Source organism: Coenobita brevimanus, chromosome 59 (assembly GCF_032717465.1).
Source record: "Coenobita brevimanus isolate Jiangsu-jjx chromosome 59, ASM3271746v2, whole genome shotgun sequence".
In the NCBI taxonomy this organism is placed as follows: domain Eukaryota; kingdom Metazoa; phylum Arthropoda; class Malacostraca; order Decapoda; family Coenobitidae; genus Coenobita; species Coenobita brevimanus.
Window position 1 is genome coordinate 29,044,361 of NC_137012.1, and position 17,376 is coordinate 29,061,736.

A 17,376-nucleotide genomic window follows, 5' to 3' on the forward strand; every position below is an offset into this window, starting at 1 on the left:
CATTACTGTACATTAAGTGTTATATGGGTGATAATGTGTCCACAGTTCACTGCAGATCTGAAAAGACATCAAAGATATTTCAAAAGAAATATGATACAGAATAAGTTGTTATAAAGCATACAGTCTAGACCTACATGACGGGACAATAAAACAAAGTACCATATGTCACCATAAGACTTCTTCAAGAGGGGTTCAATAAATAATTCTCAAATATGGCTGTACTAGTAGGGGCTACCCTATCATGATCATTGTCCTGGAATGCTACCCCTTTAGGCACTCAGGAGTGTTTTGTATGGCACTATTCACCTTGATTAACCCATTCAGTCCAGTGACATCCTTTGCACATTTATTCTTGCTACTTCCAGCCAATTATTTTCACTTTAGGGAGAATTCTCATAGTGATGGCAGTACTGTACCTGATAAGTTTGATGAGTGCCTGCCAGACTGAGTAACACTGTCTGACAGTAGCAAGAATAAGACAGACAAGACATAACTGGATTAAAGGAGTTAAAGCACTGAATTGCAGATATCCAATACACTAGGTATATTGTTACCCAATACACCCATCAGGCACCAATTACTCTACTTATTCCTATACTTACATATAGCCTGTTTTATTAAATGCAGATTCTTTTGATTCTTTACCTAATCTGTAATTCTTCTGCTTCATCCATAATATCTAAATGCCTTTTAAAAACTTAATGGTAGCACAGACCTGAAATATTAAAAGTGAAAAGGTTATTGTCTGTACACCCAAATTTTAACTATAGTCTTTCTACCTTAACTTGACCCAGATTTTTGTCTATTTGCAGCTTATTTCACTTTGCAGAACAGTGGAATAAGGCAAAACTTGCCTTACATCCTCTCCATAGTGCTTCTTTGTAACTAGGATCATATTCTAGTGTTAGGCTCTAGATACAACTCAGTATTCAAGCTGGAGAGATAGCAGTTTTAGGTCGTTAAGAGTTAAAAAAAAAAAAAAAAAAAAAAATCTGAGTGGCTGTTGCATTATTAAGGCATTGGTTTTCTAAATTATCTCGCCCAGTGTATAGTGGGTGCTGTGAATGTGGTCTGGGTATGTGTGACCAGCCTCACAATGCTTCAGTTAATAAAGGTGCAGTAAACAAGTGTAGCAGCTGCACCTGTCATGCATGTTATGTGACCTGATGACTCCACTGCTCCTGAACTGGATAATATAATTCATGGAAAATGGTTCCCTTGCACACCACTCCCAACATGCCACCCTTTTGCTGTTTACAGGTACTTCTTGCTCAACTATGTTCTGATTAGTGCTCCTCGCTCAATGATGTTATTATTGTTACGATTTCTTTTATCTTTTCCATGTCAACAATGCTCAATTTCATTTCACTGATGCCCTGGAGAGGCAGAAATATGGTAATTAATATTTTTAGAGCTGTGGAGTAAGAATAAGTGGGTGATATGTGCATAAAACAGAGGTGCTGCTGGTAGGAAATGTGGGCACAGCTAGGTTTGGCAAGTCTTTACTTTTACAATACCTGATGTCTTTTTTTTATACCGTTTTGTATAATTAATATTTATCAATAATGGTCGATAATGGAAAAATGTGTTTTGGGTAGTCATAAACTTTATTTTGGTTGGCTGTAGACTTGGATTAGATGATAGAACCCCTCAGAAGGCCAACTTTAGGACCTCCACAATGTATCCTGCTGAACCCATGTGATAATATCTTCATTCATCATCATCATCATCTGGACCTCCTTTCCCGCCCAAGGGTGGGTGAGGAGTAATATCTTCAGTTAATGTTAAATCAGTTTAAGGTTTTAGTCAGCAGAACCCCACTGTCAAGACAGGGACACCTGCAGTGGCTTTTAAGTACAAGGTGTGGAAGGGAACCATAAGGCACAACTATACTGGTGTAGTGTTGTGCTGTGCAGCAACCTTGATGTGTTCACAAGGCAGCCTGTTCACTCCGCATTTCTTGGAGCCATGCACGTCATCTGGATAATCTTCTTCATGGCCTTGGGTATGTCCTCTGAAGTTTTTGTTTTGGGTATCCCTCCGAGCAGCTCCTTGCAGTCCTGTTTTCCCTGACTGATGGCGCTAAGAGCCACAATGAGGTCATACGTTATCCCGTCACTCACAACAGAGTCTTGCCTGTGGACCCAACACAATGTGACATTAGGGATGACTGATGTGCATGCGCAATTAAGTGTCATGAGGAGTGCCCGAGATGGTTTGAGCATGTGGAGTGAGTGAGATATATACTAACTATGCTTAAATATTAAACTGTTAAGTGGAATGCAGGCTCCCTATATTTGACGATAATTTCCAAAGCAAATGAGTAAGATGTGTTAAGCTTTTCTGTAACTTTGCTGGATGCATTCTGGAATGTGTGAAACCTAATAACCACAGCTGCTCCAAAAATGATGATAAAAGAATTTTGGGTTGGACTCCACACTGTGATGAGTTGAAACATACGGCCCTAAGTGATAGCCTATTTAGTTTATTCTTCTGATAACCATTAGATTAATTTTGTTTATTTTATTATATTTCACTTACAAAAGGCCTCTCATTGTAAAAGGGTTATTAATGCTATGTCTAACTCCTCCAGCTCAAAAGTCTGCAAGCTAAATAAAATCATATAGCAGTGGTGAGAGTAAACTAAAAAATTAAAAAATATGTCATTGGAATAATGTTTTAATGTTGTGGCCCCAGGCTGGATGTGAACTCCCAGGACTGCAAGTTGAAGTTACTCCTGCAGTCCACCATCCTCTGTGGGAGTAGGGAGGGAGCTAAGCCAAATTCAAGAACATAAGACATCTGTGGCTCACTTGTACTCTGGATGAGACATGACAAAATTCCGAATCCAAGCTGCGGTGGTGATGGCCGTACCAGCAGCACGGGCACTGATGAAGTTGAGGTACTGGCCAATAGTGCATGCAGTGTCGGCATCCATGTCCAGGGCACCCAGGTACTGACGTGCAATGGCTATCAGACCTACAAACTCCTCACCCTAGAATGAACCAGTGTTTTTAGATTAGACTTTCTGACAAAAGTATTTTGGATTAGACTTTTAGACATTATGAATTTGAATCAGACTGTCAGACATCACTAAGGGTATATCTGATCACATTCTGACATCATTATTTGGATCAGACCATCAGTATTTTGGATAAGATTTGTTCATATAATTATTCTTGATTAGACAATGACATCATTATTTTGAATTTGGCTGATCTGCCAGTTTCCTACAATTTGCAGTACTAATTTGTGGAAAAATTGTAATATTTTTGAAAACACCCCAACATATCCTGTAGATGAGGCTGCACTTTTTTCACACAACTGTTTACCTTTCCATTGATGATCTCGTTAACTGTCATCAACTGGGCGTCGTCCCCCTTGTCACAGTCTCGGGAAAACAGGTCTCGTCGGAACCAGAACTTTTGTTCTCTTATAGCATTACGCTTCTGACAGTTCTTCATGTTCTCATCTACCTGTAAGGGGGTATTTAAATACTTTCTCAACCCTCTGGCTTCTATATTTCTCTGTTTTGTCCAGTGTTGATCTAAATAAAACTCCTCAGTGTACCAAAATCAGAGAAAGGGTGAGCAAAATAAGCCTGAATACTGTAATATATTTAAGTGCACCAACTACAATGAAAGGGTTAAGGAGTAATGTCATACTGATGCTCACTTTAGCATTATATGGTTTTAAAAATCACCACAGACAGGAGATAAGGATGTTAAGCTTCAACAACAAAATTGCTTAATCCATTTACCTAATACCATATTACGGTTGCATTTTCAGTTACCTTAGAGATAGGGATGAGCATGTTGAGCTTGAAGGATAGAATTGCCCGAGTCATAAGCACAATAAACACTCCAAAAGCAGCATTTTCAAAGTCAGTGAGCTGGACGTCACACGGTCGGAACTCCACCCGCCACCCGATGTTGCTGTTGACTGGTGGGATCTTGAAACGCATTGACTGCCAGTTTGTACTCTGGATATTCTGTGAGGGAGATAAAAATTATTAAAGTCATTTTACTTTAACTTAGTCCACATTTTTGTTCTTTGGCAACTTACTTCGCCTAACTGAGTAGCAGAATAAGACAGTAATCAGTATGCAAGACAGATAGATGCCAGTTTTAGGCCAGGTTAGAGTAAAAAGGGTATAGCTATCATTCTTTCCACCACTGATCTTGGGTACTTTCCCCTTTATAGAACAGTTCTCTCATGCATGCAGGGAGATCCTGGGTGGACTTTCATGCTGTCTACTGTTTTAGTGCATTAGATCTATAGTCCTCTTACAGTTTTGTGGTAGCATGGTGTGTTGAAGCAATCCAATCTGATATGGACCAAAAGGGTCTGTTAGGTGCTTAGGATTTATTGCACACATGATGTTAAGAGAAAGGAACTGGTCACTTTGACCCTCATTGTCAAGACTATGTTGCCTACCACTACATCTCCCCTCTTCTACCCAGCACTATACTTCACATGGGTACATAAGCATTTCACATACATAAACACAGAGCTCCCATAGCCATCAAAATCTTCATCCAAACTGCATCCTTCATGAACCATCATCAGACATACACCACTCAGAAAGTACCCTACCCAGATACACTAATACACCTTGCTAGACTGTGATGCAGTCACCACCCTTTCCAGCAACTATACCAACACAAAATACAACTCACAAACAATCCATGATGCCCCCACACTGCAAGGCAGCCCCCCACACCACAACACACTTGCCTCATGCAGAACACATCACACTCTGGAAGCAACCAATTTAAGTGGGAAGCTTCCTGCAGTCCACTGGGTTCACATCTTGAGTCTAATGTTGCAAAAACAAGTACAACTACTAGAGATCCTTCATAAGTTCAATAAAATCTTGATGCAGTAAGAAAAAGCCAATAAAACATGTCCTCTTGTTGAAGAGGTTAAATACAGTAGTTACAGCTTGAGGTTTGGCACATTATAACATGTTTGTTGTCACCTGACAAAAGTTTACCCCCTACCACTATCAGCTCAGCTGATGGCCAAGTGTAGTCATACCAGTGGGTTCATTTGAAATACATTATAACTCAGGAGACTCATTCCTACCTCATACCAAAGGCTGTCAGGTGAAAGCAAATCAACTACTGTACACTGAATACCATGAGAGAAAGAAAGAAAAAACATTGTACATACTGTAGGTACGAACACCTCACCTCAAAGTGGTCCATCTCTCGGGTGTCGTCCTGATGAAGCCTCTCGGAAAAGAGCGAGAGTGTATCCCGGATGAAGAGGTGTGAGATGTGCTGAGCCATCTGTTCATCAACCTTACTGTCTACCAGCCTCTGGTAAATCTTGTCTTCATAGTTCAGTGGAATGTCATTGTACCTAACAAGAACAAATTGACGTTGCTATTATGATCATAATCTTTTCTTCCCCATGTAAGGATGAGGTGAGGTAAAACTGTACAGATTCAATATCTATAGAGTCATGTAAATCATCATCATCATCGTGACTTTTTTCCACATAAGGATAGGGTGAGGTAAGATGATGATGGATATGATGATGTGATGGATGATGATGGATATGATGATGTGATGATTGATCATGATGACGATGATGAAAACAGTGAAGATGATTAACATGTGACAGCAATGATGGTGACAATGAATATGACTGTGATAGCAATAATGGTGATGATTACAGTCAAGTAATAACAATGATGATGATGATGGATATATTAATGCAATAAAGATGATGATGATGATGGATATATTAATGCAATAAAGATGAAGATGATGATGGATATAAAGATGTATTCTTAAAAACGATGATGATGAGTATGATCCCCAGCCCATGTTTACTGCCCTCACCTGGCTCCACACGCAGACAGGTAGCAATCCACTGAACCAAAGCGGGACTTGGGAATGACAAACTTATCATTCCTGAGGGGCTCCAGTCCGCGCTCCTCCCTGGTGCGATCGTCCACAGAGGCAGCCACCACATCCCACCGGCAGTCCACGTCAGCCAGGTATCCACGGTAGATCGGCGATGCTGCAGTGAGGGCAAGCTGCACGGATAAGAAGCTGAGTTCAACTTTGTCTCTCACACAGAAATCAACTACATTATATCTTTGCTCTAAAGTGTGGTACCCCCCCTCCCCCCCCCTTTTTTTTATAAGGGCAAGTTGCACACGTAAGAAACTGTGCAAAATGTCTCTCACCATGAAAACTACATTAATTCCTCATTATATGCTGGCTTTATATTTTTTTTAATTTTTTTACTTTTTATTTTTTGGATGTGGCGTAAGTTGAATAGATGTGAGGCTGAGTTCAGTATTTCTCTCACAGAGAATCAACTACATTAATTCCTCACTATATGCTTGCTTTTGTTTTGATATTTATTTTTGTTAAGTTCACAATAATTTTCAGAAAAACCATGGACTAGAGTTTCATTGCTACCTAAAAATTTGTTTTACCAGTTTCACTAAATTTACAGTATCAGCTGTATGGAAAAATTTGTGATGAATTGGGACACAAGAGCTATATAATGAAAACTTCATGGTCATTATCAATATACAGTACAGTAGTTGGTTCTCATTTAAGGTTTCATTATTAACATGCTGATAACACTTCCTTCACTTCAAACTGTTTATGATTCATTATTAAGTTATTTTGAAATCAGCAGTGTAGGTAAACTTTTGTCCCTGATTGTAACAACATAAAAAAAAAAAAAAAAAAGTCCAGACTACATCAGTGAAAATTAAAAGCTAATTTACACTCGTGTCCCACTCTTCCCAGTACCAGTGCCAAGAAGATAATGTTATATATACAACTGTTTTGTAATCTGATGGTAAACTAACTAAAACATGCCTGTTTTAACCTGACAGAGATCTCTAACCCCTTTCAGCTTTGTTGACAGCCAAATGCAGTCACACTGGAGGGCTGATAAGCCTAGTAACCAAGGAGACTCATTCCTGTCTCTTAACCTAGGCTCACTAAATTTCATGCAGGCATGATCAAGTAATCAAGTTCTGGAAGTGGCCCAGTTGTCAGGAAACAAACTGAGTACAGCATACACAACAAATACAGAGAAGTGAATGAAGGACTGAGCCATTGAAAAACCTATCATGCTCACCATGATGGGACAGAGAGGGGTTAAATGGTCATAAAGGATGCGAGCCTCATTCATGTTACAAGCCTGGAATGTCATCTGGAGGCAGGAACACCCCATCCCAAACCCCATTGCATCCATGTAGATGTGGTCCTCCTTCACCTCTGCTGCAGAGGTTCCATCATCTCCGTACTGCGAGAGGTCCTCCAGGAATGGTCGAGGGGTTTTGAGATCGACAAAAACTGGAAACCAATGAGACAAGATATTATCACTCATCTTTGTCTCAGTTTCACTGGTTTAGTTATTTTTAAAATGCATCATCCCTACCCCATCTGTGGCTGGGAAGCAGGTTGGGATGACAATAATAATGATGATGTGCTCCCTACATGTCAACAAGTGGGTTGGTGGAGGGTTAGTGCCCCTCCCTGTAAAATAGGTAACTCAAAGTCAAGTGGCCACCCCTTACGGGATTATGGCGTCTGGCAGTAGATAGATAGATAGATGATGATGATGGTGAAAATGCATCTTGAATTCTGGGCAAGAGTCCCATGATTGCCTATGATTGGACTGCCTGGTCTGATGTCCAGAAATCTGTTCTTTCTCTGCACACCAACTGATGGAGAAAGTTTTAGTGCATTGATGCCTCAATCATTCCTACTATCAGCTTGGAAAATATTTATCTAGTGCACTGCATGAGATCAAGAAATTTATACAGCATGGTGTTCTGACAACATTAAAGGTGCTTTTATAGCATATCAATGGATTTATGGATAAGCAATAAAACCAATTACAGAAGAAATTAAACCCCAATGGTACCTCCCGCGATACACCATCAGATCTGTTATACCAAGATTGGTAAATTGGGGGGGAAAAAATGTTCAAAGTATCTCTACTACCACTAGTCACTACTAGCCTCTGCTGCTTTCCATTTCATTTCTGTTCTTTCTCCCATTACCCTTGTTACTTTACAGTGTCAAGTAAGTTTGGAAAAAAAAAAGTAATACCTGTACTGTCTATGTGGTCAGAAAGTCTGATCGATTATTGCCAGTTAATACACTAAGTTCAGGTTATGATGTAAGCATTGCTAGTGTTATCTACATTTATTAGTAAACCTATTTTAAGTTAATGAGAAAAACTTACTTTACCAGTACAGGTATTAACCCTTCAGCAATGGCTTACGTATATTACTCTGGCTAATGTCAGGTGATCTTACCACAGGGAAATCTCCTGCATGATACACAATCCTGGGGCCTGTTATAAATCAATACAAATAATGTAGAGCACAGTTTTTCTACTTGATCATACAGTACAATTCACGATGTCCTGCTTGAACTAAGCCAAATTTCAAAAGGGGAGAATAGAGCTGACACCCACAAGAACTTACTAGGAATGTGAATAGCAACTTTTTCCTTCCGCCTCTCCCGTACATTGCGTGTGAGTGTCTTGAAGCGAGGGTGGCTCTGGGTGATTGCATCATCAGGGAAAAAGAGAGATTGTGTAACTCCAGACTTTGGGGTTGGGTAGGTGACTGGGTATGAAAATTCAGGGCACCCCAATCTGAAAAGTGAATGAGGATTAGAAGCTTCATGCAGTGTGATTTTAAGTCAAAGTTTGTTACTTACACACAATACCAATTTTAATTTGGCCTAAAATTGCCATCTCTCCACCTTAAATACTGAGTTGTAACAACAGATAAAACACAATAATATGATGCTGGTCGCAAAGAAGTGCAATGGAAAAGATGATGAGCCATAGCATTGTCTTTTTCAGCCACTGGTGTATGTGAAATGAGCTACAAAAGGAGGAAATCTGGGCCAAATTAAAGTAAAAACAGTATTGCAGTATAACTTAACCATAATCCTAACCATTCTTCCCACTAATACTGCATGTGGGTGTGGGTATGATCCAGGAATTTGAATAAGAAAGGAGAGAAGTAAGAGACCTAATAATAGTACCTTCGTGGGATTGAGTTCATTCTGTTGACACTCAAGTTCAAAAAAGAAGTGCAGCCATTGCCAGGTGCATCTCAAAACATACCTTATCCATCCATATTTATTATCCACCAAACTTTTGCTTCGACAACTTCCGTCCCTTGTTTATGCACACATTCACTTACTACTGTATATTTATACACCTTTTTCCTGTCCTCATATAAGAACAAACACATTACAGTTGTCCCACTTTTGTATTTTTTCCCTCCTTACAATATTTTAGAATCATGCCATACCCAATCCACAGGGATGGAAAAAATATGATGATGATCCACACTTGCCTGTCTACTTGAAGCATATCATTATACTCTATATTACTGAAGATACCTTAATGAATCCTCACACAAATTCATCTAATTGATGTTTTAGCTCAAAACTGACTGGTAATGATCCATAATAAGCGAGGTGATTATTTATAATTGCACCAGAGCCACTGGCTTGTACATGTGCTATATGAAAGTCATTGTTGTTGCTCAACCCCAGTCCATCTGACTAGGCTGACCTGTTGACTGCAGGTAAGCAACAGCCCCTATGAAGTTATCCTAGAGGTTCCCTACAACATTAATGTTGTGTCTGCATCTCTGTGTGTCATGTGCTGTGCAGTGTTCCATTAATCATGCAATACTGTGCCATCCTATTCTATAGGTGCTATGTAAAAGTACTGTATACAGTATATTACTGTATATTGTAATTTGCAACATTGGCTAGGAAACTGGATTTAATATTACACCCTTGTCACTAAACAAACTATTAGGTGTCAGTTCTCTCTCTCTCTCTCTCAACACACCTGGGGAAGCAAGTAAGTGAGAGTACAACTTCATCAGGCTGCAAGAGGCTCTGAACTTCACTGCGCCTGAAGCTCATGTTGTGCTCTACAATGTTGAAGTGTTGCACCAGTGATCCATATGGCTGGCCTGGGGTTCCCTCCACCATATACTCTGCGTACTCTGGCCTCCAGAGTGAACGTACCTCCCTGTAATATATTCAGCATGAGTACAACAGAAAAAGAATAGTTGTACGGGACTCCGGATATTAGTATTTTATTGGAGATAAAAAACAGTATGGCATACTCTGGCCTCCATAGTGAATGTCCCTTCCCATGAATGAATTGATGTGGGTACACCAGAAAAAGATAAATATATGGGACTCTGGATACTGGTACAGGATTTTATCAGACACAAAAACCAATACATCTCCACCTAAAACTTGGCATACTCCAGCCTCGACAGTGAATGTACACTCTCTCAAAAAAGTAGCCTATTGGCACCTTTGGGTATGATGGTTGTGAAAATAAGCAACCTCCACAGACACACATGAGTCTATCAGTGTGGTTCCTCAAAACATATACCACCCAATAAGTGAATCTTTTTGCAGTTTTGAGTTCTAATAATTACCAAAGATAATATTTGCACTTATATTTACAGGATTGTGGTAGGTGAGGGCGCTCACCATCCACTCACTGGATGTAGTGCTGCTCTCGGGTGTCTGCCCTTTCCTCTCCTCTCTCCATTTGTGCCTTCCTCTTCGTTCATTCTTTCCTCGTCCTTCTGCCTATGGGTGACTTTACATTCCCTCTTTTGTCTTTCTTTCCTTCATTCTTTCCTCTTCATTCTGCCTATGGGTGACTCTACACTGTGTGACGCTAATGGTTTCCTGTACACCAGAAAACCATTTACTACGCTGGGTGGTAACCATATAACCAAATTATGGCGCCTGGTGGTATAGTGGGTGATTACAGTGCTCCAATCGGATTGAGCCAGTGAAGGTTTACATCCAAGGGGTGGTTGGGGTTATCGTTCATGTAATGCCACTCAAGGATGAGTGAGGCTGGTCACTCTCATCTTAAATGTCAGGACCGAATTGCCTAGCACCAGGCTTCTACGCTCCTCATGGGGCAACATAGAATTGGATGATGGATGGATGGACTGATAATTACAGGATGCCCCATTTATCACAATGCTTCATCCATGTTTCAGAATGATACGTGCTGTAAGAGTGCCAATACTTTTTTGAGAGAATGTAACTCTCTGTGAAATAGTCAGTATGAGTATGCCAGAAAAGGAATACTTGTATGGGATTTGCTACTGTTATTTTATTAGAAACAGAAAACAACTTCCATAACAAATGCATTTTACTGTGAAAACAGTGGATACATAAGCATCGGTACCCGACAGTCTACTGGTTAAAATGCCTCAGGTTTGATCCCTGAGAGATGATTGGAGGTTTTTTGATCATTTAATATCACCAAGAGGAGTAGACTGGTTATTTACCCTTAACTGTACTGAACTATGGCAGCCTTACCTCAGGCCCGTATACTTTGAAGTGAGATTGGCTGTTTCTATTTCTTTTTATACACACACAAGAAATACCCTACGATACAGTACTGGTTATTTGTAACCTGTAAAACAACACAGTACAGTCAAAGCTCATGTCTGGGATGTGTTCCAAAATGTCAGAATTTGCGATTATAATTTCTACTGTATAGTTAACTGCAGAAACTGGCAAATCGACTCTACACACAACAACTGAAGCTCAACAAGGAATTCTCCTGTAAATTTCCTGTGTCATAAAACCAAGAAAGTCTGTCAAAAAGGATGACTTTCTAACAAGGACTTACTCTATGCTGGTGTGAAAGCACGACCCATATGGATGCATGTTCAACTGAAAATCAAGATCATTAACCACTGAACTCCCATGATGGATTATTTCATTTTATTCTTGGTACCTTTAGATAATTTTATTCAGCTTTAGAGAGACAATTAACCAGAGGGGTTACATACTGATCTACTTTTTGCAACTCCATCACTATTAGAGGTCATTTCTAAGTGAACAAAATTATCTTGTGGTAAGAAGAATAAAACAAAATATGTCCATTGTTATTGTTGTTCTTGCATAGGCCCAGTCTGCCTGGCCAAACAGACCAGCAAACCACTGGCAGGCAACTTCTTTTGTGGTGCCATCCTAGAGGTATAGTACACTACATACACTGTATAGGAATCCAGCATCTTGTAGTAGAAAGCACCTCCCCAGGATCAGAACAGTTCCTCATCAGTGTGTTGGGATTAAAATGAATACAACCCTTAAAGCAACCTGGCAACTCACTTAGGGTTGGTCTCCTCAGCCTCTCGTAGCACCTCCATTAACTCAGACCCTCGAAGACTGAGCCGGGCTTTGCGGTTTTTATGGTCGAGTTTGATGATCATATACTCAATCTGAAGAGGAGAAAATCTGGAGTTAGATATTTATATGACAGCATTGGAGGAAAACAATAAACGGAAAAAATACATCAGTCGGGTATAAATCCTCTATTCTCTTCTGTTCTATAGCCAGTTGCCTTAATCCTGTAAACAGTGGCCATGAACAAACTGTTTCCATGTCTTCCACTATCAGGGTGCCCTCCTTCCAACTTATGTCCCTTCTTTCATATACTGTACCTCTCCACATCATCCCCCCATCTCATCCTCTGCCTCCCCCTGCTCCTCACTCCTCTTATCTCGCTTTTATACACTTGACCTCCTGATATTCTGACTTTCCATCATTCATGTCATGCATTTCAAGTCATATAATTAAATCTGGGTATGTTAACAGTGAAGCAAACAGCCTGAATTTAATGCAGATATTGGAGATGTCTCTCTCATGCCACATTCTTCTATGGTAAAGCCAAGTCCATTTTGCCCCGTCACACTCTTCTAAGCTATTAAAAAAAAAAAAAAAATGAATTTACATTGCAGAATACTGTACTGCATCCATGACTATCCTTCAGTGTAACCTCATCATGGTTGGGACAGCTCTGGTTTTATAATCTAATGAATGCCACACGATTTCATTCTGCTGAGAGTAATTTATATGACCCTGACTGTTAATACTGTAACCAAGTAACCCTCTCAAGGTCAGGGCAACTCTAGTGTTCTATTACAGCTACAGGCAAATTATTTTATTCAGCTGCATCATTGGAGGCACGGTGTTCATGGGGAGCAGTGATAGGTCTATGGTTATGGGTTTGTACTAAAAAAAAAGCACCACTATTTCCCTTGAATAGAAAATACAGTATATGAGCTTAAAGAGTCTTCCAACTACAGTATACTAACTCCTTAGCTTATAAATTTATAATATACAGCCTTAGTGACATATATCTCTCAGTCAGGTATCTCATTTTTTTTCTTTCATGGTAGCACAGTCTTTGATTAATGCCCTTGGTAAATAAAAGGAAAAAAAAGTTAACTATTTATGATTACCATCATATAAACAATAAATACAATTTTTTGTGCAATTGTTTCATTACCCTATACTTTTTTTTTTTTTTTTTTTGACATCCCTGTGTGTACATACTTAGATCATTATTGCTTGATGCATCTGGGTCACTATCCCTTCATGTACAGTACTTTGTCCATTACCCCTTATGCATTAGGCCCATTATCCCTTTACTTAAAGTTTATATATAAAGACCATTATTTCTATGCACTTGCAATTTACGGATATTATTAATCTAGTCCATTTATTAATTAGTCATTTGCTTGCCCAAAACGCGAAACAAAATTCTTCATAAAGCCCATAGTGAAGTACAGCCCTTAACCAGGATGAAGCGCATTCTATTTTGCCTCTTGAAAGCCTGAAGGGGTTAGGAACCAAGGACTCCCTCCATTAACAGCTTGCATGTGATGTTTTCTGTACTTTATTTTAGTGACTATGTTGTTTTATTCGGCTGAACAGGTCCTCGTCATACAGACAACCCTGTGAGGCCAAGGAGGTACTGATGCAGGAAAGGTTGTCGATTCTTAAAAGTTAAAATATATTAATTTTTCATTTTTTTTAAATGGGATGTGGACAAATAAATAAATAAATAATCTGAATAAGCATGAAATACGAAGTAATTCACTCTGATGATTCAATGTTACGGTAAGAAAAAAGAACCTTCGACTATCGTAAAATAAACACAACTCGTGTGGTGAGAAGTTTCGTAAACAGTAACTTGTGCGCTTCCACGTTTCTTGTGGAGGCGATTTACGTGTGTCCGCCGAGTGTCTTGCTTCTGATAACACTGCAGTGGATTGCTACATTAACTTACTATCCATCTATCTATACCCGGACGCCATAATCCCGGGTGACCGTTTGAGTTAGTTGTTTGAAGGGGAGGGGCACTAACCCTCCACCAACCCACTTGTTGACACGTAAGGAACACATATGGGTTGGTTATATGGTTGCCACCCTGCTGGCTTACAGGAAACCACTAGGCTTGTCACTCAACGTAAAGCCACCTCAAACGGACAGAGGAGCAATAAAAAGTGACAGGAAAGATGGACGAAATAGGAAGAGAGGAGGGCAGACACAGAGAGAATGATAAAGGTGAAGAAAGAAGTAGGCGAGAGTATATCAAGTGAGTGGATGATGGCCTCCCCCACCTACCACCTTGCTTCACATACAACACCATTTTTACATAAGGCTTCTTGAGAACATGACTACATTTTAAAGAGAAGTGACATTTTTAAGACTTAAAGGAGTGTTGCATGGAGGTGTAAATGTACATAAAACCAGTGCCACGAATTAAGTTGGTGTCGAGACTTCATTGTGTGCATAAACAATGGCCGTCCTTCAGTGATCATCACCAACCAAGACGACATGGAACCTGCTGAGACCTTCCATTAGTCTAAAGAAAACATCTGTTTCATGGATTTACTGGGTTCCTTACAGCACTGCAGGTAAGGTACCGTAAGTAAATTATTGGGAGAGTTGTGAAATGGTGTATTTTATATCAAGTTTCATTATACATGCATGTACTACAGTCGGTTTGATTTTGTTTGGCAAAGGTCCCCAACCATTTTGAGCTCAGTCGATGGCGTAGCGAAGTCAAACTGGAGGGTGGATCAGAGTATGCTTTTTCACCTTAGCTTGGCCCTGATTTTTATATCGTTCCTTTGCACGTATTTCATGTAGCTCATTGACAAAGTAAGGCAATACAGTGGATCTAATTCCTTTCCATAACACTTCCTCTTGACTGGCATCATAGTTTCGTGTTAACCCACTGTTACAACTCATTATTCAAGATGGAGAGGTGGCAGTTTAGGCCAAATTAGAGTTAAAAGCATATAGTAACCAAGGCAGCATTCCTGCTTCACAGTACTTGGTGAATTTCTTGTAATCACGACTTAATGTTCAAGATAGGCCTACTGGTATGGGAGTGGCTCAGTTCCATTGGATGAAAACAAAATGACTATAGCCAATGAAGAGAGAGAAAAAAAAAATGATGTGATTAGCTTTTGTTTACTTCTCAATACGTTATGGTACAATACATAGAACTATTGTGCGTTCAGCTTTACTTGGCGCAGATTTTTCCTCTCTCTGCTCCTTAAAATTCCATGTAAGCCTAGTCTGATGCCATAAAAAAAGACTGCAACTAGGCTACTCTACATACTTTCAGAGCACTGCTTCGTGACTAGAATCATATGTTAGTATTATCTATTGCTTTTGCTCTGTATTCAGTTTTAGGTAGTTTGAGTAAGAAGCACAAAACTGGTATAGGTGGGAGGGTCTTCCAAAATTTTCACTTTCGTCACAATAAATTTAAAGCATACCGCACGGCACTAACCAAAATTTGGGTCGAATTATAAAGAATCTCAAGCATTTTCTTTTTAATGGCCCCACAGCTAATACTTACAAGGTCATATTCTTTGTGGTTTTCCAGATTTAGTAATATCTCTTCCTTGGTGGTGTATTCTGGATATTGCAACTCAGTATCCGCTTGTGTGTGTTATTGATGCAAACTGTCGATATTGAAATAGGAATAGCATACTTGGAAATTTTAAGATGTAGTTAGGAATATACATAAGGAGGATCAGCTTTTACGCCACAAAAACTGTAATAATTTTGTGTGTGTGTGTGTGTGTGTGTGTGTGTGTGTGTGTGTGTGTGTGTGTGTGTGTGATAAGGAAAATAAATCGCTAGGGAGAAAGTGTTGCGAAGGCCTTTACGCCACAAAATATGAAATAATTGTGTGTGTGTGTGTGTGTGTGTGTGTGTGTGTGTGTGTGTGTGTGTGTGTGTGTGTATTTTTCACGTTACTGTATAGACTACATAAGCTTGGTAGTAAGGTGTCTGGTGGCTTTACTGATTCATCACAGCTGTCACTTATTGGCTAATCATGAATAATTTCGGTTGAGTGTATTTTTCATGTTAACTTTCATTCAAGCTTGTTTGTGAAGTGTTTAGTGGCTGTGAGTGACGATGGCGATATAAACATGTACTTTTGAACAGCTAAATGAATAAATTAATAAAAATATGTGGGGCACACACACACACACACACACACACACACACACACACACACACACACACACACACACACACACACTCGCTTGCCAACTGGTGGACGGGAGTTCGCGCCTCGCTCAGGTTGCGAAAAGTTTCACTGACGAAGTGGGTGGTTACTGTCCCCCTTGAGCAAGGGGACGGGTGTGTGCGTGTGTGAAGGTCACAGCCTTGCCCTTAGATCGGACTATATGAGCTCTCAGCTCCCTTCCGGGAGGGTAAAAGCTGACGATCACGACCAGCAAGTGATCCTGACCGACCCGGTGAATTACACACATCGTTGCGGTAGCTATCTATTAGAGGCCCTAGAGCACGCACGCATAGGCTATACTAATGTAGGATACATACACCCCCCTCCCTCCATACACACACACACACACACACACACACACACACACACAAATCGTTGTAGTTTCCATGAGCGACTTTAAACACACACACACACACACACACACACACACACACACACACAAAATCGATGTCGTTTCCATTAGCGACTTTAAACACACACACACACACACACACACACACACACACACACACACACACACACACACACACACACAAAACCATCACATGATCCTGACCGACCAAGTGAATCTCACACACACACGCACACACACACACACACACACACACACACACACACACACACACACACACACACACACACACACACACACCAAAGAATGCAATCAACATTCAGTAAATAGCTAGTATTCAGAATTAAGTACACGCTCATTAGTAAGAAATATGCTAATTTTAATATCTTTTAACACGTTCAATCAAGAATGCATTTTTAATTCAGTAGTATTCATAACCGACGATTTTATTCATTAATTTATTTCTTATTACGGGTTAACTGAAGGTATACAAGGTTGTTCGTAAATAGGGCTTACTAGAAATTCAACTGGCGGTCTTGTGCTCCGGGAACGGCTCAGTCTGCTGGTATGGGCGTGGGTGGGATTGGGAGTAGGGAGTAAATGACGCA

The 17,376-nt window shown here is 40.0% G+C and overlaps 1 protein-coding gene across 1 annotated transcript in view; it reads right to left on the reverse strand.

Annotated features, from left to right (window-relative positions):
* Positions 1–972: 972 nt before the first annotated feature.
* Positions 973–17,376, reverse strand: part of Gclc (glutamate--cysteine ligase) — a 28,158-nt gene continuing 11,754 nt past the window's right edge. The window contains exons 2-11 of the mRNA XM_080274786.1: positions 12,186–12,295; positions 9,871–10,056; positions 8,477–8,649; positions 7,117–7,334; positions 5,853–6,049; positions 5,196–5,367; positions 3,794–3,991; positions 3,333–3,476; positions 2,814–2,995; positions 973–2,136 (exon numbers count right to left, since the gene is read on the reverse strand). Coding sequence (XP_080130912.1) covers positions 1,947–2,136; positions 2,814–2,995; positions 3,333–3,476; positions 3,794–3,991; positions 5,196–5,367; positions 5,853–6,049; positions 7,117–7,334; positions 8,477–8,649; positions 9,871–10,056; positions 12,186–12,295 — 1,770 coding nt within the window. The 3' untranslated portion in view covers positions 973–1,946. The remainder of the gene's footprint in view (positions 2,137–2,813; positions 2,996–3,332; positions 3,477–3,793; positions 3,992–5,195; positions 5,368–5,852; positions 6,050–7,116; positions 7,335–8,476; positions 8,650–9,870; positions 10,057–12,185; positions 12,296–17,376) is intronic.